Source organism: Pisolithus orientalis (assembly GCF_024613125.1).
Source record: "Pisolithus orientalis strain OTSU chromosome Unknown F5J12scaffold_2, whole genome shotgun sequence".
Classification (NCBI taxonomy): Eukaryota; Fungi; Basidiomycota; class Agaricomycetes; order Boletales; family Pisolithaceae; genus Pisolithus; species Pisolithus orientalis.
Genome location: NW_026260783.1, coordinates 299,929 through 320,021, shown reverse-complemented (window position 1 = coordinate 320,021; position 20,093 = coordinate 299,929). Strand labels below are relative to the sequence as shown.

Sequence of the window (20,093 nt, the reverse complement as noted above, 5' to 3'; positions counted from 1 at the left end):
GGGCAGTCATAGTTGTCAGGGTTTAGTAGGTCTGGCTCAAACCAAGCCAGAGCCATACCCTTAAGATAAGACTGAGAAAAGGCAACCTTTGCTCTGTCAGAGCAGAATGTGTGGGGGCAGTCTTGGAAGTTCAGCTTGCATTGTACAAGGAACTCATGGAGTTTCTTAGGGTTGGAGCTGTCAAAAGTGTCAGGCTTGTGGACCTTGGTTTTCGGAGTGGAGTCCCCAGTGCACAAACTAGACCATGCAAGTGCATGGACAGCTCTAGCAAGAGCTATGAGGGGATCCTCTGGTGGCTCAGCTGGGTCTTTGGGGATATTCCTGTCACTGCTGCCCCCACCATTGGGATCACCATCAGGGTCATCAGGGTTGGGTCCATCATCTCAGTTACAAGGAGATGGAGTATGGAAAGTGGTTGGATGGAGGTCAGAGTGACCAGCTTGTGAAGCACTTTTGCATTCAGTGCAAGAGCAGCATTGAGTGGAGAATGATTGGAACTGTTCGACAACAGAAGGGAGTCAATGCAGATTAGCTAGCACAACAGCAAGGTTCTCAGCAACCACTCTCTGGGACTGAGCTCGAGTTCTCATAACAGTGTAAGTTTTTCAGAAGACAGAAAATGAGATCGTACAAGTGTGAGTACAAATATACTGTCAAGTCCAGGCCTACTCCAACCAACTCCAATGCTGGACAAGGTCTGGGGAGAGGTTCAGAAGCAAGTCCAACAGAAAGAGCAGAACTCCAACTGGCAGAGTGTTGGCAAGAACAAAGTCCACTAAGGTAAGGGCAGAGTGAAGCAAGGGCATCAGGTTTAGCTCATGCACTACCCCCTTGCACAATCTCAGCCCTTGTATTTCAGAGGGGGAGTACAGATGGACAGTCTGAGGACAGAGACAGAGGGAGTAGGAACTAAGTTGATATTTGTACTGAAGAACAGCAGAGTACAGTACATGCTTTTATACTACCATGGAGGTACAGCAATTGGAATCAGAACTGACATACAGGGACTCAGAAAACTTCAAGTAAAACTTCCTAGACAATGAACAAAGGGTAGATGGAGGACATATGAATGGGTAACACAGAACATCCCAAAGAGGAAACAGTCCAGGCACTAGACCATGTGGTGTGTGTGCTGCAGAGTCCCTGACCATGCACTGTCAGAGAGAAGTCTGAAGGGTAGCCACACAACTCCTCAGAGAACAGCCCACACAGTCTGGTAGGAGGGCAGTGCAAGTCTGACAGCAGTCAGAGCAGAGATGACTCATAAATGTCAGGGGGCAGGCAGAGTTGGTGTGGAGTGAGCAAATGACCAGCAGGAAGGGGTGCAGAGTGAGTGAGGACCTAGGATGAGCACATGGTCATGACAATAGCAAACACTGCTCCCACTTGGAGAATAGCAGTATTGTGGGGACTTGGGGCCTTTTGAGTGTGTTCCACATTTCCAGCAGTCCTGGAGTTCAGCAATGAGTTCTTCACAATGACTGTTTCCCTCTAACTGGCCAGTGGCTGCTGGAGCAGGCTTATTTCTTGTAGAGGATGTTGTACATGAGTCTGTTTTACCCTAAAAATAATGTAAGGGACTTTGAATAGGTGTGAATGCGACTCATACATACTGGCACATTACTGACATTACCAGGATTTCCAGCACCTCCATCTTTGAAGCACACAATAACACTCTTCTGTGGTTGGGTGGATAGCTTTCCATTGGTGAGACATTGTGGGAGGATGAGCTCCCCCATCCTCTTCTTGAAAATATCAAGTTCCTTGCTTGTATTTATTGAAGTTACTCCAGCTTTGGCCTTATCAGAATCTAATCAATATCATAGTAAAATATGCATGGGAAAACATTCTAATTCTTCAGCAACAGTGTGACAAAGATTGTTGAGTGAGATATTGGATGACACCTCAAAGGGTGAATTTGATCCATCAGGTTGGTGAATGGCACACTGGATCATGAAGGCTAGGGTGAAGTCAGTGAGTCATACAATAAATTTAGAAAATAATAACATATGGTGTGTTTCCAGCTCCTCAGTGGTGACTGCTTCAGCCACTACCATCTTTGAGCTGCCCTTGGGTCTTCCAGGCTGCTGCTTGCCAGGGGTGTGTCCAACTGTTGGTTTAGAATGCTGGCAGAGATATTGTGCAATGCACCTGTCAAGGTCTTCTGAACCTGAGGTCAAATTTCCCCCATCATCAGGGTCATCAGTGCTGTCCATTGAGATGTCCATGTTGATCTCTTCAACACTTCCACTTTCATATGTCTCCATCCCAATATCTGAGTTGTAACCAGTGATACTATTGATGAACTCAGTTGTAGTAGGTACATCTAATTGAAAAAAATCAGTGTCAGGGTTGTATGTGTCCTCAGGTTCAGGGATGGGATTCAACAAAGGGATGTTGCATGTTGGTGCAATGCTGGCCTTGTTTTTTTGTGCTATTGACTCTAGCTGGCATTGGCATCTGGCCTGGCTATCAGTTGGGCCCATGGTGGTGGGTTGTGGAGCAGCACTATTGGGTTTTTCATGTCCTTGGCCCTCACTTGCCCTGCTGGTCCCTTGAGCATCCATGGGTGGAGTGGTGTTGCTATGAGTCTGAGTTTGACTTTCCTGAGGAATGCACTCAGATCCACTCTTTGTGCATGCAGAGCATGCAGCAGCTCCAGAAGACATGTTACAACATATCTTGTGCTTTTGACAGTTAGAGCATGCCCCAGGTTTTAGTCCAGTGGATTCTGTAGCATAGGTGTGAGTGAGTGAGACACTGTGATGCAGGCCAGAAATGCACCTGTCATGGGCTGAGCATTCTTGCTATGCTTTTTTGGAGGCATGGATGTTCAACATTCAATGTTCAAATCTGATGTTCAACTGGTAGCATGGATGCAGCAGGACAGTTTATGTATTTGTGTGGTCTCCAAAGCCTCATGTCACCTAACACTTTACACAATCTCATGGGCTACCAGTCACAGCTGCAACATTCTCATTCATTACAGGAAGGACAAGATGTGAATATGTCTGTATCATATGTAACCACAATGTGAGTACCAACCAAATGAATCCTCTGGAGTAATCACACACAAAGCCTTGAGTAGGGTGGTATAAATTTCTTTGTCTGACAGCTCAGTCATGGCCATTTGAATAAAATCTCCATCGCAGTGGAGGTGATACTTCATAGCCAAAAAGGCAAGTTTGATTGGGTTGAGATCAGGAGAGTATGGTGGCAAGTATTCATACCACATTCCACTGTTCAACAATCAGCTTGTAAAATATACAAAATGACAATGACTAGAAATTACCTAGCTTCAATCAGGTTCTGAATGTCTGCATGCTTGTGGACCTGGCAGTTGTCCATCACAATCACTGAATTTGGTGCTGGATAGGGTTGCATGTTGTTGAGTAATCCTTCAATGAAGTGCATGAATGTCTCTGTACAAAAAGATCCCTTGGCAATGTCACAGTGCAGAATACCATCAACAAGTGAAAGTGCTGGGAGAACAGAAAAGCTTCAATGCACTCAGCAAGAACCACAACAACTCAGGATAAAGACTTACCATTGCCCACACACAAGAAATGCCTTGCACTGAGCTTTTGTTACTCTGATTGACCATGTTCTCCCATGATAGGTTGTGCAGCAGTCAACAGAACTCTCATCAACAAATACTAATTGTTCCAGTTCATATTTCCCTATCCTAGCAATATACTCAAGGTGCTTTTGCACAGAACATTCTGCTGCAACAAATGTAATCTGTAGAAGTGAACACACAATAGTATAGACATGGAGACAACTCAACTTGTACCTTTTTAATTGTAAATCCTGATCTGTGAAGGGTTCACCAAACAGTCAAATGTGAAACTTCAACACCACAGAATACTGCCAGCATTTCCTGGAGTTCATCAAGATAGAGATTGGGTGATTTCTGAATAGTGCCAAGTAGAAACTATGATGATATCAGTATGACATAGCATGCCAAGTGGTCATGAAAATTATAGCACATACCTCAACATCAACATCCCAGAGATGCTGATTATTCTTCTGTTCAGTTTGAGCTGACTTCTCCTCCCAGTTTGGGATGGTCCCATGAACATGAAAATGAGAAATTATGTGTCAGACAGAGTGGGTGGAGAGGTCAAGACACATAGCAATTTCTTCATTTTCGAGCCGCCTGGACAATTGTACGATGGCCCATTGTATCTCGGGGGCAATTTTCTGCCCTTGTCGCATGCCTTCAACACGCTGGCAGTCAGTAACTTCCCTAGTATGAAATACCGAGGCAGCCTGAAATACCGATTTGAAAAAAGTCACCTGTAAGTAATCGGTCAACCCTAGTTTCAATCTCTGATTTTTTCCGAGTCGAATGGCATTGTTTTTACTGATTTCCGAGTGGTTGATGGGGAGATATGGTCGACGGAAGTGAGTGCTTTTTTTCTTACATAAAAAGTCACGTGGCCAACTTGCCTGAAATAGACAGTAACAGCATGGATCATGCAATGTATCCATGCTGGTCATCATTGCACTCTATTCCGTCGCGATGACCCTACGCGGACTATTATGACTCACTTCTGAATCAGAACGATAAAATAACTCGCAATTGCGGTAATCAGTGTTATTGCTTCCGTCGTTTGCCAAAGGTGTCTGACCGAAAGCTTACCCCGAAACGTAACGCGAGGTACGACTCGGACGACTTTGTCACAAGACTTAATGTGCTCAGGGTCTCCCAGGGTCTGGCCGTTATTTCCATATGGATTCACGCATGACACTGGAAGCGGAAGTTGAAAACTAACTACATACCATGCATCCCTCTTCTCTTCCAAGTGGCCTCCACCTGGTATCGCATACCACTCACCTGCCTTGGTCACGTTTATAAGAACAGTCGATTCAAGTTGCCTTGTTGTGGACTTCCGGTTCTCCCGGATCACGCTAATCCCAAAATTCATGACGTGAAGGTAAAGCGCGCGTCTATGTACTCGTGTTCGTCACTCCTTTTTTTTGATTGTTCGGGTTACATCAAGTCGTTAAAGGGATAGGTAGCGCTTATCAAGACACCAGAAGCCTTATGGGCGTTTCACATATCAGGACTTAATCTGGCATGGCATGCTGCCAACCTGTGGAATGAATTCTAAGAATTCCGATTAAGTTATCATCGTGTGTGACATGAGGCATCGAGGGTATGTATATATAGTTACCTCTGCAGGCTGAAGTGTCCAGGTGCCGAGTTTACCCTCAGCCCGCTTCCAGTTCCAGTGCCTTGGTTGAACGTGTAGAACGTTCTCTAATTGCCTCTTTCTGCGCGAGAACACAGGTGACTTCTCTCACACTACACTCCGTAATCAGTACATCTCAAGGAGGAATAGATTTTTAGGGAAATATTCGGGGGATCTCCTGTGATGTCTACCATCCGAACTACGAAGTCGGAAGGATCCGGCAAGGTTGAAGGTTCTCAAGAGCAAACCTCGCCGGAAGTTCATTCAAATGTAGTACGCCAGCCTTCGCATCAGAGCCCACATCCGGGGAAAACTAGTGATCAGCCAACGAGTCAATTGACACACCATGCTTCGCACAGAAGTACTGCCCCGCATGATGCCACCGTCCATTCGGATGCACCGAATCCTGTGCACACGGGTGCCCCTGTTGGGGAATCGCCGAAGCACGCGGACGCCTCGCCTGCTGGCCAGACAGGTGATGGAACTCGGGCTGAGGCTGACCATGATGTTCTGTCGCGCGCACACACCGTTTCCAGTCCCCACTCCGGATCACACCAACGTAAGGCCACGGAACCCAGCCCTGCCGCTGAAAAGGTACATGAGGTTCACCGCCACACCCCTGATCCTACGCATATTTCGACCACACACCCAATGCCAGGTCTGCACTCTGGCACACATGAGTACGCCCAGACCCGTTACGTGGAGATGTTACTTGCACTAGACGACATTCCGAACCTGTACAAGGTGTTGGCGGCATTCTTCACCTGGATATTGTTGGCTGGTTTTATTCTATTTCCTGGGACATTCGCGACGTGGGCAGATAAACCGGCCGGTACTACTGAACATGAGCTTGCTTCCATAATCAACAACGTACCATTGTAAGTGGTAATTCTTCCGTGTCCATATGTCATTTAAATTGTTCGGAAAGGCTGGTGATCGCATGGGTGTGTACGGGCATTGGAGGATTAGGAATGCTTTGGCTATGGTGGCGATGGAGAAAGAATTATGTTTGGATTGTCAACAGGATCTTCGTGTGAGTTGACAAGTTTAAGGTGGAAGTTGACCTGACCTTTCTTGCCAACAGCCCCGGTCTTTTGAATTCTCTCGCAGGACTAATTTCTACGTTGACTAATATTTACAGCAGCGCAGGCTCTTTATCTGGCACCAGTGGTTTCGGCAACCTTGGCGCTTTGATCAGCTCGTCTGCACTGTCAACCATCATTGTTACGGGTGCCATTATGGTGATTTGTGCCTTGATGGTGTTGATATATCAGTTCGTGTTGATACGGGGACTCAGAAAAGAGCACGAAAGGATAGAGAGAGAGAGAGAGACTGGAAAGGGAAGCAAGGAAGTTTGAGGAAAAGATTGGATGGTGTAGTCTATTTTGTCATTCATTGCTGTACGCCCTGGTCACGGAGTCATGAACTTATGATTTACTCACCCTTCGGTCGAACATTTCGAGTCTAAGTTGACTCCCATAGTTGAAGTTAGAGTGTCCACCCTTGCTAACGTGACCTGTCAGGTGCGCGGCTCTCATGTCGAAGCGTATATAGCGCTCAGAACGTTCCGAAGCCACTTTTAGCGTGCATGTGTGGTTCGCATGTGATGTTACCTCCATGCCTATCATAGCGGCGCACGTCGATATCGGTAAGTAGTAGCTGGACTCTGCCTATCAACGTTCTTGAAGGTTCGACCCTGGGCAAAGGCCACCACGTTGTGCGTCGTTGTCGATAATCGCAACTGCCAGTAATCTTCAGACGAAGTCGTCCAGGGAGATGACCCTTGCCCTCGCCTGGAAAATTGCACGAGCAATACAACTCGTTGCAAGGATCGTTCAATCGTGGCAACCCTATCAGCACGATTTATAGTTACAATGTATCAAGCGATTACCAAATATACATCCCTTTAATCAGTCACGCTCTCAAACCGTCTCGCTCGTCACTCACCTGACGTGGCTACCTCATCACCGAGGAATCTCGGTTCCCCCCTCGGATTATGCAGGCGTTTGGCGCTTATGGATGTGAAGTTGGAACACACGTCTGTTCTCCTTCCTCTTTTGGAGTTGCCCGACCCCCAAGAATCGCGAAGTGGAGGTCCGCAAAGTGCACGTGGATCCTCGTTGTTGAACAATCGAGACGCTGATTCCATGCCGCAGGGGATTCCGATATTCCTCGTGTGCCACGAGGCTGGCAAGCAGACACTAAAAAAGAATACGCGAACCTTGGCGTCTATCAGCACATCGGCACCAGAAGTTGCATAGGCGTTTACCACAAAGCGATCGAATAATGTGATACGCCGCACCTGTTGCGTAGAATTGTGAAAAATATTTAACGCGCCATCGTGTGCGACACGAGGCATCCAGGATATAATCGCTGCTACCCGCCGATACAATCAATGTCGGACTTGATCTGACTGGCAAGGCAAACGCCCCCCTTCCCTGCCTGTGCTGTCTGCCCCATCAGTGCTGTTCCGCCCAAGACCTCGTTTAAACAAGATCGACCACTCACCCCTCTTCCACTCGCTTACAGTGGTAATTTACCCACGTTCAACCCCTAACACATGATGTCTACCGCCGAAGCTACGGCATATGAGGAAGGTTCTGTAGAAGGTTCCCTAGCGGATCAAGAGCAGACTTCTCCGGAATCTCACTCAAATGCGATACGCCCGATGTCCTATCCGAGCCCGCATTGGGAACAATCCAAATATCAGTACCATGTGCCAATGAATCCGCTGGCACACACCACCTCGCGCAGAAGCTCTGGCACGCGTGGTGCCACTTCCTGCATACACTCATCAGGTCGTGCGCGCCTAAATACAGTTACTGGAAACTCGCAAAACCCTGAGGAAATCCCAACGCCATCGTCTGCCCGTCGGTCCGTCGCCACGACTCGAGTTGGGACCGATCACAAGGCTTCATGGAAAGCACACTCCGTGTCTAGTGCCTGCTTCGAACAACCGCACCAACCTACGGACGTTGAAGCTGATCCTGAGGCCAATGGACTGCATGAAGTTCACTGCCCCGCGCCTATCCCTCCGCATATCTCAACCTTGCACTCAATGCCAGGTCTACATGCCAACCTGTATGAGCACGTGCAAACTCCCTACGTGAAGATGATACTTGCAATAGACTACATTCCGAACTGGTACACGGTGATAGCGGGACTCTCTACCTGGATGTTGTTGGCTGGATTTGTTCTGTTTCCGGGGACGTTCGCATCGTGGGCGACTCGACCGACCGATACTGCTGAATATGAGATTGCGACGTTCATCAGGAACATGCCGCTGTAGGTGGAAGTCTCCTGTGTCCTGTGTGACAATTTAGTGATTATATATCCAAAGACTTGTGATTGCATCGGTGTGTACAGGACTTGGGAGCGCAGCGATGGTCTGGTTATGGTGGCGGTGGAGACGAAACTACATTTGGGTTGTTAGCCGGGTCTTCGTGTAAGTAGTGGACAAGTTTATGGGTGGTGACTTACCTGATATCTCCTGACACGCAGGCCCGGTCTTCTAAATTCCGTCGCGGGGGTAATTTCTACCGTAACGAACGCCTATGAGACGCAAGGCAACTTGTCCAGCTCAAATGTGCGGGCAACGATTGTCGTCACAGGTACTGTTGCCGTGATCTGCGGGGTTCTGGTGGTGATATACCAGTGGGTGTTCATACGGCGTCTGAGAAAGGAGCATGAGAGAATAGAGGGGGAGAGGGATGCTGGAAAGCGAAACGCGGGGGTGATTGTGGAACAGAAGAGCGAGGAGGTACCGGTGCAGACGAGGGCTGAAACATTCAGACCCTGGCGATACGTGTAGCTGGTTTCAGTCGTTATCCGAGTTGTTCCTTTAGTCACACGTGTATTGATGTAGCACTTTACTCTCGCATTTGAGTCCGTCATGCTTGTGATCCAGCCGTCGTCGAGTTGAAGTAGACACCACCCGCGCCGGATAGAAGTGACGACGTCATCAAATGAGCAGGGACCGGAGTTGCTGAGCGCCGACAATGATTAATGACGGCCATGCGGTGCCATGTCAGGGTACTAATAATCTTCCTAAGTTGCCTACAATCTATTTACCGGGCCATCTGAACGTTTCTTCCTGTTCTCTTTTGTGCCAGGATATTCAGAAGTACTACATAGTACATATATGTCCACCTCAGGCGTGCCGTCACAGCAGCGCCAGCTACGGGTTGCAAGTGACCCAGGCCATTCCTGTCCGGTGCGACGACCTATTGTTCGTCGGGTAACCGACTCCGTACTATCGCAGAGGTCTCTCGACGCAGCAGTCGAATGCGTTGACGATCCATCCACTCCTTCGCTTGGCGCTCTACTTCGTACTAATACGTGGATCCAAACCGGCGATCCACCGCAGAGCGATTCGTCCATGCAGGCTTCCATATTGCAGCCATCCAGCGCGTCACCAGTGCCGTTCTCAGTTCATAACCGCACTTCCTCGAGGCAGGGAACTTCTCTTGGGACACAGCACGACCCACTTAACAAAGATCTTCCTTCCCTACCTGTGATGCCCATCGCCCAATCTCCCGATTTCGAGGGTGACCCCGGCTATGCTCCGGGCTATTCAGCCCACGCACAACACAGATTTCCAGCTGGATCTCGTTCGAATTTGACACGTCAAACGTCACATCATAGTTCTCATCGACGACAACCAAGCGGACAACATGAAGCGTCCACTCAATCGACACACCATACCCACCACACCTCACGCGCACGTAGCAATTCTGGTACCCATGGGGTTGTTCATCTTAATAGTCACTCACATCGTCCTCGTTCCCGATCCCGACCCCGTCCTCCGAGTCCCGTTCCTCACAGATATCCATCAACTTCCGGGCGCCCTGACAATGACCGAAAGCACTACGCAGTTTACAAGCCATCTCCTGATCGTCACACTAGCGTGGATCGCGGTGAAGTCGACCATCATGTCTTAACGAGGACACATACCAGAACCAGTTTGCATCAGCCACACTCATCTACCGTCGTCGAGACGATACCCACACATTCGCCTCATAAACTGCAGGAACCACATCATCACATAGACCCCGGACACATTTCGGACGTGCACTCGATGCCGGGCCTGCACTCTAATATGGATAATGGTACACAGACGCGCTATGTGAGGATGCTGCTTGCATTAGACGACATCCCAGAGTTGTACAAGTTACTAGCGTCGTTCTTTACCTGGCTATTACTGGCTGGTTTTATCCTGTTCCCCGGAACTTTTGCTTCATGGAAGGATCAACCAGCTGGAAGCACAGCGAATCAAATCGCAGCCATCATCAACAACGTACCACTGTGGGTACAATTTCATCTGACATGGCAAAATAATCTAACCTCGTGCACGTGAAAAGGCTGGTGATTGCGTGGCTATGCACAGGCATCGGAAGCTGCGGGATGATCTGGTTGTGGTGGCGATGGCACGATAATTACATCTGGATCGTGAACCGAATCTTTGTGTGAGTGGTGCACGTTGCGAGTCCAGGCTGGCCTGACATTCCGTGTTATCAGCCCTGGTCTTTTGAATTCCCTTGCGGGAGTAATCTCAACATTAACGAACGTTTACGGCACTCAGGGAGGTTTCTTTAGCACGACTGCGAAATCGACCATCATTGTCACAGGAGTCATAACCATCATTTGTGGAATTTTAGTGTTGGTATACCAATTTGGGATGATACGAAACCTTCGGAAGGAGCACGAAGCGGTGGTCGGCGTAGAGAAAGCTGGAAAGTATGGCGAAGGTGTGCTGGGAGAAGCTAAGAGGGAGGTCTAATAGCCAAGCGAGTGCGATCTCAACTTTGCCCAACGCTGGAGATCTCGGTTCGCAAGTATTAACCACACCCTGTTGTTTCCCGATGAGTTTCCACGATAATGAGCGATCATCTGATTAAACATATTTATCACCGTGGATGGATCTATGTGATAAGTTGAACTAGGACGTTCAACTACTCGGGTCCCCATGTTAGCGCAAACAGGCGTTCCACAACGCCTCGCTTGAAATGCAACGAATCCTTGAGGCAAGAATGCAGTGCTACGCACTACACCATGCAGACGCACTCACCTGTACGAGACGAGTATCGAGGAACAGCCATGTCAGAGCCATCCACACTATCTGACTTCCGAACTGCGAAGTTGTTTCCGCGTGTCACACCCGGCTATACATTGTAAACAACGGCGTCTCATTTCGGTGGGCGACAGGGTAGCGAAGTGGTCATGACCCGTTCAAAAGATGGGCCACTCTAGAGGCTACATCCCCTGTAGATAGATTATCTAGTTCAACGTGTTTTTCCACACCACGCCCTGTGAAATAGGAGCAACAGCAACTCAGCTAATGCTAGAAAGGGGCGCAGCTAGCGCTGCAACACATGAACGAGGAACGCACCAAAACGTGCAAAAACGCGTGCTGGTGTTCCGTTCGCCTCCCTGATCAGAATGGGTAGGTCTGGGTTGTGTTTCTTGATGACAGGGTAGTTTGCAAGGACAAATTGACTGGGAATTGGGTGAGCCAGTTCCGTCTGATTCCGCAGCCCATTTTTTTCCCTTACCGCGTGCCTTCAGAGGCCAGTCCCGACTGACAAAACAGGATTCGGACCTCACGAATGGTAGGCGACAGTGCCTTTGCAAACGAGGACATGACGGAGATGAGTTTGGTAGGGGGCTGCGTTTCGACGGTGGGCTGGGTAAAGTTCGGCTGTATTGCTTACATAATAGGCTACTGCATGGTCGCATGGGTGGGAACTTGGTTGGTTGCTTTGAAACGCCCTCAGCTCGCTGGTGACCCGGACACGGTCGAAGCCCCTTCCCCAAGGGCATCCCTGACATTGACAGACAGCCAATCGACGACATGGACGACGAGCAGAAGACACAACAGGAAGACTGGCTCAACAGCCGCAAGCACAGGCTCCCATCCTTCACAGAGGTCCTCTCAAGACGAACGCGACCCCCCGTCGACTTGTTTATGTTCTAGTCAGTCCCGCCTTGGTGCTCCCTCGCATCGTGGTCTAACTGCTATTCGTGCAGCTTATTCCTTCAGCGTGAAGGGGCAGAAGACATACTGGACTTTTGGCTTGATGTGCAACAGCATGAGAATCTCTGCAGGGCTTACTTCAAGGACGTCCGCAAGTCGGGACGAACGATCAAGGAGGACTGGCCTCAGTATTGGGATTATGCTAGGAGGCGTGGATCAATTTATGGCACGGTCGTCGGTCTTCAACCCGGCCCTCCCAAACGAAGTACTACGAGTACAGCGGACCTTTTAAGTGACCAGGAAAAACAAGCTTTAGCCGCTACGGGCGAGGAGAAACAGAGCGGGGAGCGCTCTACCAGTCCTCCCTCACGAACTCCCGGTCTTGAGAAGGAGCGAATCGCGTCCGCATCATCCCCTACAGCAGACTACGACCCTCCTCGTTCGACGACTCCTTTCTCCCTTTCAGGCCGCACTCCTACTTTTTTCATGAGGCGGGCCTCGCGTGCACCCACAATCATCCCTCGCTCCGCAGCTATCACTCGCATGGATCTCATCGCTTCCGCAGAGCGTATCTTCTATCGCTATCTCTGCCCACCTAATACCGTCAACTCTCCAGAGAATCACGAGATATACCTTCCTCCAGCACTTCGGATCCATTCATTTCCGCTGAGCAGCACACAAGAGCCCAAGACACAGAACGAGCTCAACCTGTTGGCTCATGTGCCTGACATGTTCCATGCACAGAAGGAGTACTGCTTCCGCGCGATGGAACAAGATGCCTTCCCGCGATTCCTTCGGGCCAAAGCTTTCGGAAATTTGACACCCCTGTCAGCCCTTGTGCGACTAGTCCTTGGATTAATTATCTTGTGGATCGGTCTCGCAGTGGGATTCTCGCTTATCTTCCTCGACGTGACGCCAAAGTCGAAGCGATTTTTCGTGCGTACCTTTTTTTTTACTGGAACCCTTGTCACGCATTGTTGATCCTAATCGCCCTGTGACAGCTTTTCCTTCCCTTTACGTTTGCCATCCTATTTCTTATTTCACATCAATACGAGTTGGACCCAATCCTCGTCTTCCTCGGGCAATCCGAATCGACGCCGTTCCGCACCCTCACGATCCGCGAGCCATACGTGAAGAAGCTCCTCCTCGGTCGGGCCATATGGGTCACTACTCTCGTGGCGCTCTGTTCGACAGCACTAACGCTGATCTTTTGGGCTGTTCCGGGTCATAGACTGTGACGGCGATGTGCGGTGACATGTAATGATGAAGATCTGGAACGACGAAGAGAGGGCCGGGTGGTGAGGCAGCAGCGTGCATGTACGAGATTGTGAAGGACGAAGGACCCAAAACTCGATTTGAAATTTTTGGCGACGACTCGTTCTCTTTTTCTTTATTTTTCTATCTAGCTATTGACTCTTCCTCGCGCCAACCTTTTCCCTAATCGCCTTCTAATTTGTTCGCGTTCCTGTGCGTCCTTCCTATCTTTTCTCACTTCCCTTCCCTCGATGACGGTATACCTTTACCTTTTCTCTCGTTGTCAGTGGCACCCATACTCAACCTGTGACAATCGAGGAATACCCCATGTCAGACACCCTCGCTATGTTATTGTGCATCCACCCCTCTCCACGAGCGGTTGTTGGTTTGTTCCAGAGACTTGACATTCTTGTCGAATATTCTATGGGTTTTGCCCGCGATTATTCCCTTTGGTGCTTTCTATAAATCGTATTCCCCCGGTGTAGAGGTGGACAGGATACTTTACAATATTTTTGACATTATGTTTATGACTTCATATCGTTGCGGTGTGATCCATCCAAGGGAAATTCTGAGCAATAGTGGAGTTAAGTTACATGCGTCACGACGAGAAGACACCAGATCGCGGCCAAGCAGACACAAGAGTGGGACTGGAAAGTATCGTCTCGTCAATCTGTCCAGTGGATAGTCGTACCGCCAAATTCGGAAGTAAGCCTAGTTACATGGACATTACACGGACTTCTGCTTCTGCAACGCTTCCTTGTCCCGGTTGTAAGCAACGACGTAAGGCTGTATGGCATATTAGCGGAGGAGACAATACTGAAATGAGCACGTACGAATTTCTCTTCGTCCGACATACTGCGCCACCGTTCCCCTGCGATACGACCCAACCGAAGCACCGGTAGTTCGCTGTTGGTCTTGTCTTGCAAAATCGCGTTTCCTTCGGCAGTAGTGCGGAAAGCGCCAGCAAACCTTGAGAGCAGATAATAAGGGAGGAGTGAACCAGAAACGTATAGCAGACTCACCGCATATATGGCGTCAGCAGGGCAGGCTGCTTGGGTAAACCGCGTAATTTTGGTTTTCCCCGAGCCTTGCGCTGCTTATTTATGGCTCTGAGGACGTTGGGGTCCAGCTCGTTGAAGTACTTTTCTCTGGCCTTTGCATGCTGGGCCTTTAGGACTTCGTACTCGTCAAAATAAGGCTGTATCACGGCCAGCTGTCAGCATGAAAGGGGTGCAGTGGAAATGTCCAATGACCTGCTTTTCTGCCTGGGTCAACGAAGCCCATGCTTCGCCGCCGCGCTTGGTCATTTCCACCACGTTAGTCTCGCTCTCGCTGAGAGATCCCTTGCTAAGGGTATCTTTCCTGAACTTGGAAAGGAAGATGAAATATGGAGGGCTGGGTCGTTTGGGGGGTAAATCCTCCTTGCTCACGCGGGTAGTGGCTGGTTCAACGCGTGAGGACGACACGGGCGGTTGGATAGTCGAGATAAACGCACCCGACTTTTTCTTGGCCTTGGTCGGCTTCCTTGTCTCCTTCGTTGACTTCTTCCGCGGGCTTGCCTTCTTGGATCCGTCAGAGCCCGCTGTCTTCTTGGATTTGGTTGCGAGAGGGGGGAACTGGAGTTGTGGGGTGGTCAGAAGGGTGCGACGCGCCAAAGGCACGACAGCGGCGAAGCGCGGTGCAAGCGAGACGGAGACGCGCTGTGCCAGCAGAGACAACATCGTCGACGACGAAACCACGAAAACAGGAGCGACGCCAATATATCGTCTGTCACGCATGTCACGCTGTCACACACGCCTTGGCTGGTGACTGCATGCGATGTCGACCCCGGCGAACAGACCAGCCCCTCAGCTGGTATTCGACCCAAACTCGCTGCCAATATCCCAGCTCGAGTCGCTGAAGTTCAAGGCAAACCAGATCATCGAGTCCATCCAAACCCTGCAGCGAACCCTCGAAGCAGGCGGCCAGAATGTGATGGCACCGTGGCCCGACATTTTGTCCAAGTACAATCTCATACTCTCCCAGACCCACAGCTTCTACTCGTCTCTCACATCATCGCTGTCTGCCGCCTCTCAGCCTAATTCTTCCTCGCAGACACAACAGACAAAGAGTCCGTATGAGAAGATTGCACTCCATCCTAGCGTGGCCATGACGGATATCCAGTTCGACACCGAAATCATCCCACTCCTCCGCAACCAGCAGACTACAGACGTTCTTCAGCAGGAGACCGCTACCGTGCGTCGTCTCGCGGAGTGCATGGTCACGCGTGGAGCACTCGCGATCAGTGGCGGCGACGTGCAAAACCAAAGTAGTCAGCCTGCTGCACCTAGCTCAGGCGTCGCCAGAACCCACCGAGCTACAAACGACGATGTTCTTCGCGAGTGTGCCGAAATACGCGAGGCTCACGACCATCGTACAGAACGTGCGGTTCGCGCAGTTCTCATGCTCCGCGATAAATACGAGTGGAAGCAACGTGTCGCTGTTGAGGTGGAGGAACCGGATGAGCTTCAGTGGGATCCACGTATGGCTCAACAAGCCATGGATGTCGTCAATGGTGCTGAGGTCGAGCAAGACGCAGATATTGATGCAGATGAGGGACAAAGCAGCGATGAGGAAGAAGTGGTCGAGGGTGAACTTACTGGAGATGATGGTCAAACCCCATCACCCCCTTATGACGACGTCGAAATGGCACCGACTGATAATTAAATTGGAGCTCTATGACGGCTACATTCTCTCAGATATGTCTGGTATCCACACTCTCCGGTAGCACTCTAATAATAAGGTGCGTCCTTCAGGGCCTTTACACATTTAGGGAGGATCTCCCTTGCCCATTGCACTTTACTCCTTCCAGTGTTATCTTCGCCGTGGCCGATCGTCTCCCTCTGACCGATCTTCCCTCCTCTCCTTTCTTCCATCAACACAAGCAATGCCAGATATATGGTGTACCACACCCGTTTCGTCTTCTGTCTCGGAAATACGATTAAGCTGCCTTCTCCCCCAAAATATCCCTCGTTGATAGCTTCACTTGGTCCAGGTGGCACGAACCATGATTCCATCAATGGATCGCCCCATAACGCATGTGAGAATGTTGGCAGCAAATATGCGATATCCGCTTCTGCCCCTATTTCATCTTCAATTTCCGTTCCTTCCTTCTCAGAAAGGGATACCAACACATCCGCTTCGCTTCCCGTAACCCACATTAATCCAGGCGATTCAACGTCGTCGAATAAATACGACCCTATTGCACGAGAAAGATATCGTCGTAGCTCTTCCACGTCGATCCCTAGTTCCTCGCGCAGATCAAAGCGGGTTGACCCTCCGCTCGGTGACTCGCATAGTTCTCCAATCAACTCTTCCAGCAGGAGAACGAATGTGTCTTGCCAGCTGTACTTTGACCAATTCTCCTCCTCCGCTTCCTCCTCGACTGGTCTCCCGAACCATTCGTTCGTGATCCCGTGTAGTGCACGGAGATACGTGCCGAGTCGCAGCTCGACACGTGCGAGTTGCCGCGGGGAGAGAGTCGGGCGAAGGGATGCAAGTGACAAAATCGACGTGGACATGCTCGCCGGTGCCTCTGAAGACCGGGGAATGAGGAGTAGGAGCCAACTGAAATCCCACCGTCCATTGCCACCTGAACTATCTTGAGCGACAGGCTTGGGCACTGGCACATTCGTACAGGACGCGATCTTCGTTAACAGGGCAGACAGCGCTTGGAGAGTGTTCGTGATGGATGGTGACGAGTCATGTTCGGAGTCGGAATGGAGTGGCAAAATGACGAGCAGGTAGCGCGCTGAGGCATTGGTCAAGGCGATATCGTATACCCTTCTCGATGCGGTGTAGCTACGATACGAGCATGAAAAGTTCAGCTCAGTTGTTGAGTGCATCTTTGATTGACTGGTTGCGACGCACCTGAACCCGATGTTCCCGACCTCCACGAGCGAAGTGACGGAGAACTCATCCCCCTCGTACTCGGCTACGATCTCCTGTGCTTCATTCAGTGAGATCACTGGGGTCATCAAGGTCTGTTGCATCTCTGGTGCCTGCGCCGCCATTTCCGTCTGCTTCGAGCCTCGACCCAAGACCGTAAGATCGGACATCCTAGTATGCTAGATTAGATGATGAGATGATCGATGATGGACCAGCGTCAACATTGAACTCTAGATGGACTTCACTAACAGGCTGACACTTGAAAATGGGGAGAAGGTATCGAACTCCGCAGGGCGACCCGCAGTTGTGCGCCAGTGATCTTCAGGGTCTTTACAAGCCTAACAGCCAACCAATCCCAATCTCTACCAGATATCTGCTGCGATAAACTGTCAAGACCCAAAGTCATTTCACGTGACACAGCTACGTTCCTGACATGAAAAAGAAGCAATCGATGAGCCCAAGTCCTGGCCGGTAAATACTTATCCAGCCAGCCAGCCGTTGCAATATGACATAAAGTTCACTGCCGGTCCGCAATCTGAGGAACGTGTGTCCTGATGACTGCAAATTTTGTATCCCCTTCTTGAATGATTCTCTCACAGTGCGGGAAGAACGCTCGTTCCTCAATTCATTGCCAAACGCAAGGTGTTCTGCGGTTACGACAGGCGGGAGAAACGGTCGAATCAGAAAATGCGCGCAGTGATTTCCCCTTCGATCATTCCAGCAACATACTCCACTATCCGCAATACTCGCGAAGCAACCCTCAATTTCAGCTTGTTACTCCGGTACCGGCTGACAGAATTATCGGTTGACAAGAATGGTGGAGACATGATATAAAATGCTCGCCGTGCGATGGCAAGACTTGTAGATCAATCAGTCGAAGTCATGTCCCAGTTCCTTACCTGTGTTCTTCCTTCTGAGGACGATCCTCGCCAATGGAGCAAACGGAAACGGTGGATGATAGCCCTCGTTATTTGGAACCTCATTGCTCCCATGTAAGGGGTTCAGCTTCAGCACCGCGTTGCACTCCCAAATGACGATGACCTTTCTTTCAGTGATATGGCCAGTACGTTCTATGTGAGTTCACAGAAGGTCGTGGTAGTCCTTTCTTTGCACTGATCGTTTATTGCTATATAGTCTGGAGTACAAGGCCAGATACAGGATGACTTTGCCATATCGAGCACCCTCGCGACGTTCGGCGTGGGGCTTTACAATCTCGCGAGCTCAGCTTTTCTCCTGTATAGTGATTATCCTGATCCACTTCCCAGGGTACTGTGTTTGGGGTCCTCTTCGGAGGACCACTGAGTGAACGCTATGGTCGTCGACCGGTATACATCGTCTCATCTCTATGTTTTGCTGGTATGTAGCTTCTTCTCCCTCCCTGAGGGATATGCTGAGTTTTACCAGTCTTCAGCCTTGGTTCGACGCTCTCGCCAAATATATCTACTCTCCTGATCTGCCGTGGTCTCATGGGTCTACTCGGAAGTCCCGTCTTCTCGATCTACGGTGGCTCGGTGGCAGACCTTTTTACACCTGAGGAGCGTGGCCCTGTGGCTGCGTTGTTTACACTTGTGTTACAAGGTGCTCCAACCATCGGGCCTGTCCCGTCTTCTTCCCTGGGGCCCACAATCCCTTGGAGATGGTTACTAGGTTTTATAACCGTCTGGGGTGGAGTTCTTGCTGCTGCCACGATATTGTTTGTTCCCGAAACCCAGCCTACAACAATTCGAAGGAAGATAGCTGAAGCTGAAGGTATGGTCCCTGATGTCAAGGAAATGAAATCCTCCAAGGCCAAGGTGTGGAGCAGAGCACTACTTACGCCAATCAGTGGGTGTTCCCCTCCCTCAGTACGTCTGTATCATGTGCTCACCTTGCCTTTGCCCAGTCATGCTTCGTAATGAACCTATCATAATCTGGACGACGTTGTACCACTCCTTTGTCTATGGGCTCTTATTCCTCCTTCTCGAGGTCCGTGGGTTGTTATCTGTCATTTTCAGGTCTAGATCGTTCTTAGGCATACCCACACATCTACGACTCTCATTATTCGATGTCCCGAGATCAAGCAAGCTTGGTCTTCATTGCCCCATTCATCGGAAATGTGCTTGGCGTTCTCATATACTTTGGATACCACAAACCTCAGTACGAGGCTCGTCAGCGCGTGATCCAGATCGAGTCCGGCGGCAAATCAGAGATCGAGCCCGAAGCTCATCTACCCGGTCTTCTTCTTGCATCTCTTCTCATTCCCCTCGGGTTATTCTGGTTGACGTTCTCGGCACATCCGGACATACACTACTTTTTTCCCATATTTTCTGGTGTCCCGATTGGGATGGGAATGACCCTCTTGCAGCTCTCGTTGCTCAACTACTACATTGACCTTTACCCAACGACCTCAGCATCTGCTCTCGCTGCAAACTCTGCCGTCCGGAATATTGTGGCGACTGTTCTGCCGAGCGTCGGGTTACCATTGTACACTTCCTTGGGTATACGCAATGCAAACGTGTTGTTGGCATGCATCAGTTGCATAGGGCTCCCGACTGGTGTTACTTTGTACGTCTTCGGCAAAAAACTTCGTGCGGCGAGCAGATGGGCGAAGCAATCCACGGATGCTGGCTCGCTTCCGCATGAAAGTATCGAACCCTCTGCTCCTTTGCTTGCCCAATCCCCTCAAAATCATTACGGCGGAACGAGCTCCTTCGAGTAAAAGTGTCATGCATCATGACAGTTGCTTTCTGTTCAACGTCCTT

At 49.9% G+C, this 20,093-nt stretch overlaps 12 protein-coding genes across 12 annotated transcripts; 6 read left to right on the top strand and 6 right to left on the bottom strand.

Moving 5' to 3' along the window:
* Positions 1-1,979: 1,979 nt before the first annotated feature.
* Positions 1,980-2,827, bottom strand: F5J12DRAFT_779130 (uncharacterized protein; the record flags this gene model as incomplete). The annotated part of the gene is made up of 2 exons (XM_051742353.1): positions 1,980-2,731; positions 2,785-2,827. 2 exons carry the CDS (start codon positions 2,825-2,827, stop codon positions 1,980-1,982), a joined length of 795 nt encoding a protein of 264 aa, XP_051604670.1.
* A 189-nt stretch (positions 2,828-3,016) lies between these two features.
* F5J12DRAFT_713079 (uncharacterized protein) lies at positions 3,017-3,235 on the bottom strand (the record flags this gene model as incomplete). Its single annotated transcript, XM_051740807.1, has 1 exon — positions 3,017-3,235. One exon carries the CDS (start codon positions 3,233-3,235, stop codon positions 3,017-3,019), a length of 219 nt encoding a protein of 72 aa, XP_051604669.1.
* Positions 3,236-3,297: 62 nt separating this feature from the next.
* Positions 3,298-3,492, bottom strand: F5J12DRAFT_703364 (uncharacterized protein; the record flags this gene model as incomplete). Its single annotated transcript, XM_051740537.1, has 1 exon — positions 3,298-3,492. A coding segment is annotated over one exon (195 nt), but the record flags the coding sequence as incomplete, so codon positions are not given.
* A 1,638-nt stretch (positions 3,493-5,130) lies between these two features.
* On the top strand, positions 5,131-6,591 carry F5J12DRAFT_180521 (uncharacterized protein). The gene is made up of 4 exons (XM_051738261.1): positions 5,131-5,296; positions 5,349-6,076; positions 6,127-6,231; positions 6,283-6,591. The coding sequence occupies exons 2-4, from the start codon at positions 5,382-5,384 to the stop codon at positions 6,554-6,556; spliced, it is 1,074 nt and encodes a 357-aa protein (XP_051604667.1). The 5' UTR covers positions 5,131-5,296; positions 5,349-5,381; the 3' UTR covers positions 6,557-6,591.
* Positions 6,592-7,658: 1,067 nt separating this feature from the next.
* F5J12DRAFT_180532 (uncharacterized protein) lies at positions 7,659-9,174 on the top strand. The gene is made up of 3 exons (XM_051738262.1): positions 7,659-8,483; positions 8,539-8,643; positions 8,700-9,174. Exons 1-3 carry the CDS (start codon positions 7,759-7,761, stop codon positions 9,007-9,009), a joined length of 1,140 nt encoding a protein of 379 aa, XP_051604666.1. The 5' UTR covers positions 7,659-7,758; the 3' UTR covers positions 9,010-9,174.
* Positions 9,175-10,296: 1,122 nt separating this feature from the next.
* Positions 10,297-10,977, top strand: F5J12DRAFT_712542 (uncharacterized protein; the record flags this gene model as incomplete). Its single annotated transcript, XM_051740771.1, has 3 exons — positions 10,297-10,502; positions 10,559-10,663; positions 10,716-10,977. The coding sequence occupies 3 exons, from the start codon at positions 10,297-10,299 to the stop codon at positions 10,975-10,977; spliced, it is 573 nt and encodes a 190-aa protein (XP_051604665.1).
* Positions 10,978-11,160: 183 nt separating this feature from the next.
* F5J12DRAFT_795802 (NDUFA2, NADH ubiquinone oxidoreductase 10.5kD subunit) lies at positions 11,161-11,955 on the bottom strand. Its single transcript, XM_051744085.1, has 4 exons — positions 11,750-11,955; positions 11,587-11,693; positions 11,266-11,504; positions 11,161-11,215 (listed from the first exon to the last, which is right to left on the bottom strand). The coding sequence occupies exons 1-3, from the start codon at positions 11,836-11,838 to the stop codon at positions 11,416-11,418; spliced, it is 285 nt and encodes a 94-aa protein (XP_051604664.1). The 5' UTR covers positions 11,839-11,955; the 3' UTR covers positions 11,161-11,215; positions 11,266-11,415.
* A 93-nt stretch (positions 11,956-12,048) lies between these two features.
* Positions 12,049-13,409, top strand: F5J12DRAFT_712367 (uncharacterized protein; the record flags this gene model as incomplete). Its single annotated transcript, XM_051740758.1, has 3 exons — positions 12,049-12,170; positions 12,225-13,107; positions 13,173-13,409. The coding sequence occupies 3 exons, from the start codon at positions 12,049-12,051 to the stop codon at positions 13,407-13,409; spliced, it is 1,242 nt and encodes a 413-aa protein (XP_051604663.1).
* Positions 13,410-13,957: 548 nt separating this feature from the next.
* On the bottom strand, positions 13,958-15,198 carry F5J12DRAFT_180517 (uncharacterized protein). The gene is made up of 5 exons (XM_051738260.1): positions 14,921-15,198; positions 14,679-14,866; positions 14,448-14,623; positions 14,259-14,394; positions 13,958-14,211 (listed from the first exon to the last, which is right to left on the bottom strand). Exons 1-5 carry the CDS (start codon positions 15,144-15,146, stop codon positions 14,152-14,154), a joined length of 786 nt encoding a protein of 261 aa, XP_051604662.1. The 5' UTR covers positions 15,147-15,198; the 3' UTR covers positions 13,958-14,151.
* A 78-nt stretch (positions 15,199-15,276) lies between these two features.
* F5J12DRAFT_707968 (uncharacterized protein) lies at positions 15,277-16,086 on the top strand (the record flags this gene model as incomplete). The annotated part of the gene is made up of 1 exon (XM_051740595.1): positions 15,277-16,086. A coding segment is annotated over one exon (810 nt), but the record flags the coding sequence as incomplete, so codon positions are not given.
* A 77-nt stretch (positions 16,087-16,163) lies between these two features.
* On the bottom strand, positions 16,164-17,756 carry F5J12DRAFT_180591 (uncharacterized protein). The gene is made up of 3 exons (XM_051738263.1): positions 17,575-17,756; positions 17,335-17,523; positions 16,164-17,265 (listed from the first exon to the last, which is right to left on the bottom strand). Coding segments are annotated over exons 1-3 (1,260 nt in total). The 5' UTR covers positions 17,577-17,756; the 3' UTR covers positions 16,164-16,196.
* Positions 17,757-18,617: 861 nt separating this feature from the next.
* Positions 18,618-19,939, top strand: F5J12DRAFT_701249 (major facilitator superfamily domain-containing protein; the record flags this gene model as incomplete). The annotated part of the gene is made up of 4 exons (XM_051740507.1): positions 18,618-18,708; positions 18,757-19,176; positions 19,235-19,317; positions 19,364-19,939. Coding segments are annotated over 4 exons (1,170 nt in total), but the record flags the coding sequence as incomplete, so codon positions are not given.
* Positions 19,940-20,093: the final 154 nt, after the last annotated feature.

Coding starts and splice junctions, on each gene's coding strand:
- F5J12DRAFT_180517 (XM_051738260.1), bottom strand. CDS start 15,146: ATGTTGTCTCTGCTGGCACAGCGCGTCTCCGTCTCGCTTGCACCGCGC. Junction 14,624..14,678: donor TGACCCAGGCAGAAAAGCAG/GTCATTGGACAT, acceptor GCCGTGATACAG/CCTTATTTTGACGAGTACGA. Junction 14,395..14,447: donor CTGCTGACGCCATATATGCG/GTGAGTCTGCTA, acceptor TCTGCTCTCAAG/GTTTGCTGGCGCTTTCCGCA.
- F5J12DRAFT_180591 (XM_051738263.1), bottom strand. Junction 17,266..17,334: donor GTCGGGAACATCGGGTTCAG/GTGCGTCGCAAC, acceptor CTCGTATCGTAG/CTACACCGCATCGAGAAGGG.
- F5J12DRAFT_795802 (XM_051744085.1), bottom strand. CDS start 11,838: ATGTCCTCGTTTGCAAAGGCACTGTCGCCTACCATTCGTGAGGTCCGA. Junction 11,694..11,749: donor CTGGCCTCTGAAGGCACGCG/GTAAGGGAAAAA, acceptor CCCAATTCCCAG/TCAATTTGTCCTTGCAAACT. Junction 11,505..11,586: donor ACGCGTTTTTGCACGTTTTG/GTGCGTTCCTCG, acceptor CCTATTTCACAG/GGCGTGGTGTGGAAAAACAC.
- F5J12DRAFT_180532 (XM_051738262.1), top strand. CDS start 7,759: ATGATGTCTACCGCCGAAGCTACGGCATATGAGGAAGGTTCTGTAGAA. Junction 8,484..8,538: donor TTCATCAGGAACATGCCGCT/GTAGGTGGAAGT, acceptor ATATATCCAAAG/ACTTGTGATTGCATCGGTGT. Junction 8,644..8,699: donor GTTGTTAGCCGGGTCTTCGT/GTAAGTAGTGGA, acceptor CCTGACACGCAG/GCCCGGTCTTCTAAATTCCG.
- F5J12DRAFT_180521 (XM_051738261.1), top strand. CDS start 5,382: ATGTCTACCATCCGAACTACGAAGTCGGAAGGATCCGGCAAGGTTGAA. Junction 6,077..6,126: donor ATAATCAACAACGTACCATT/GTAAGTGGTAAT, acceptor TTGTTCGGAAAG/GCTGGTGATCGCATGGGTGT. Junction 6,232..6,282: donor ATTGTCAACAGGATCTTCGT/GTGAGTTGACAA, acceptor TCTTGCCAACAG/CCCCGGTCTTTTGAATTCTC.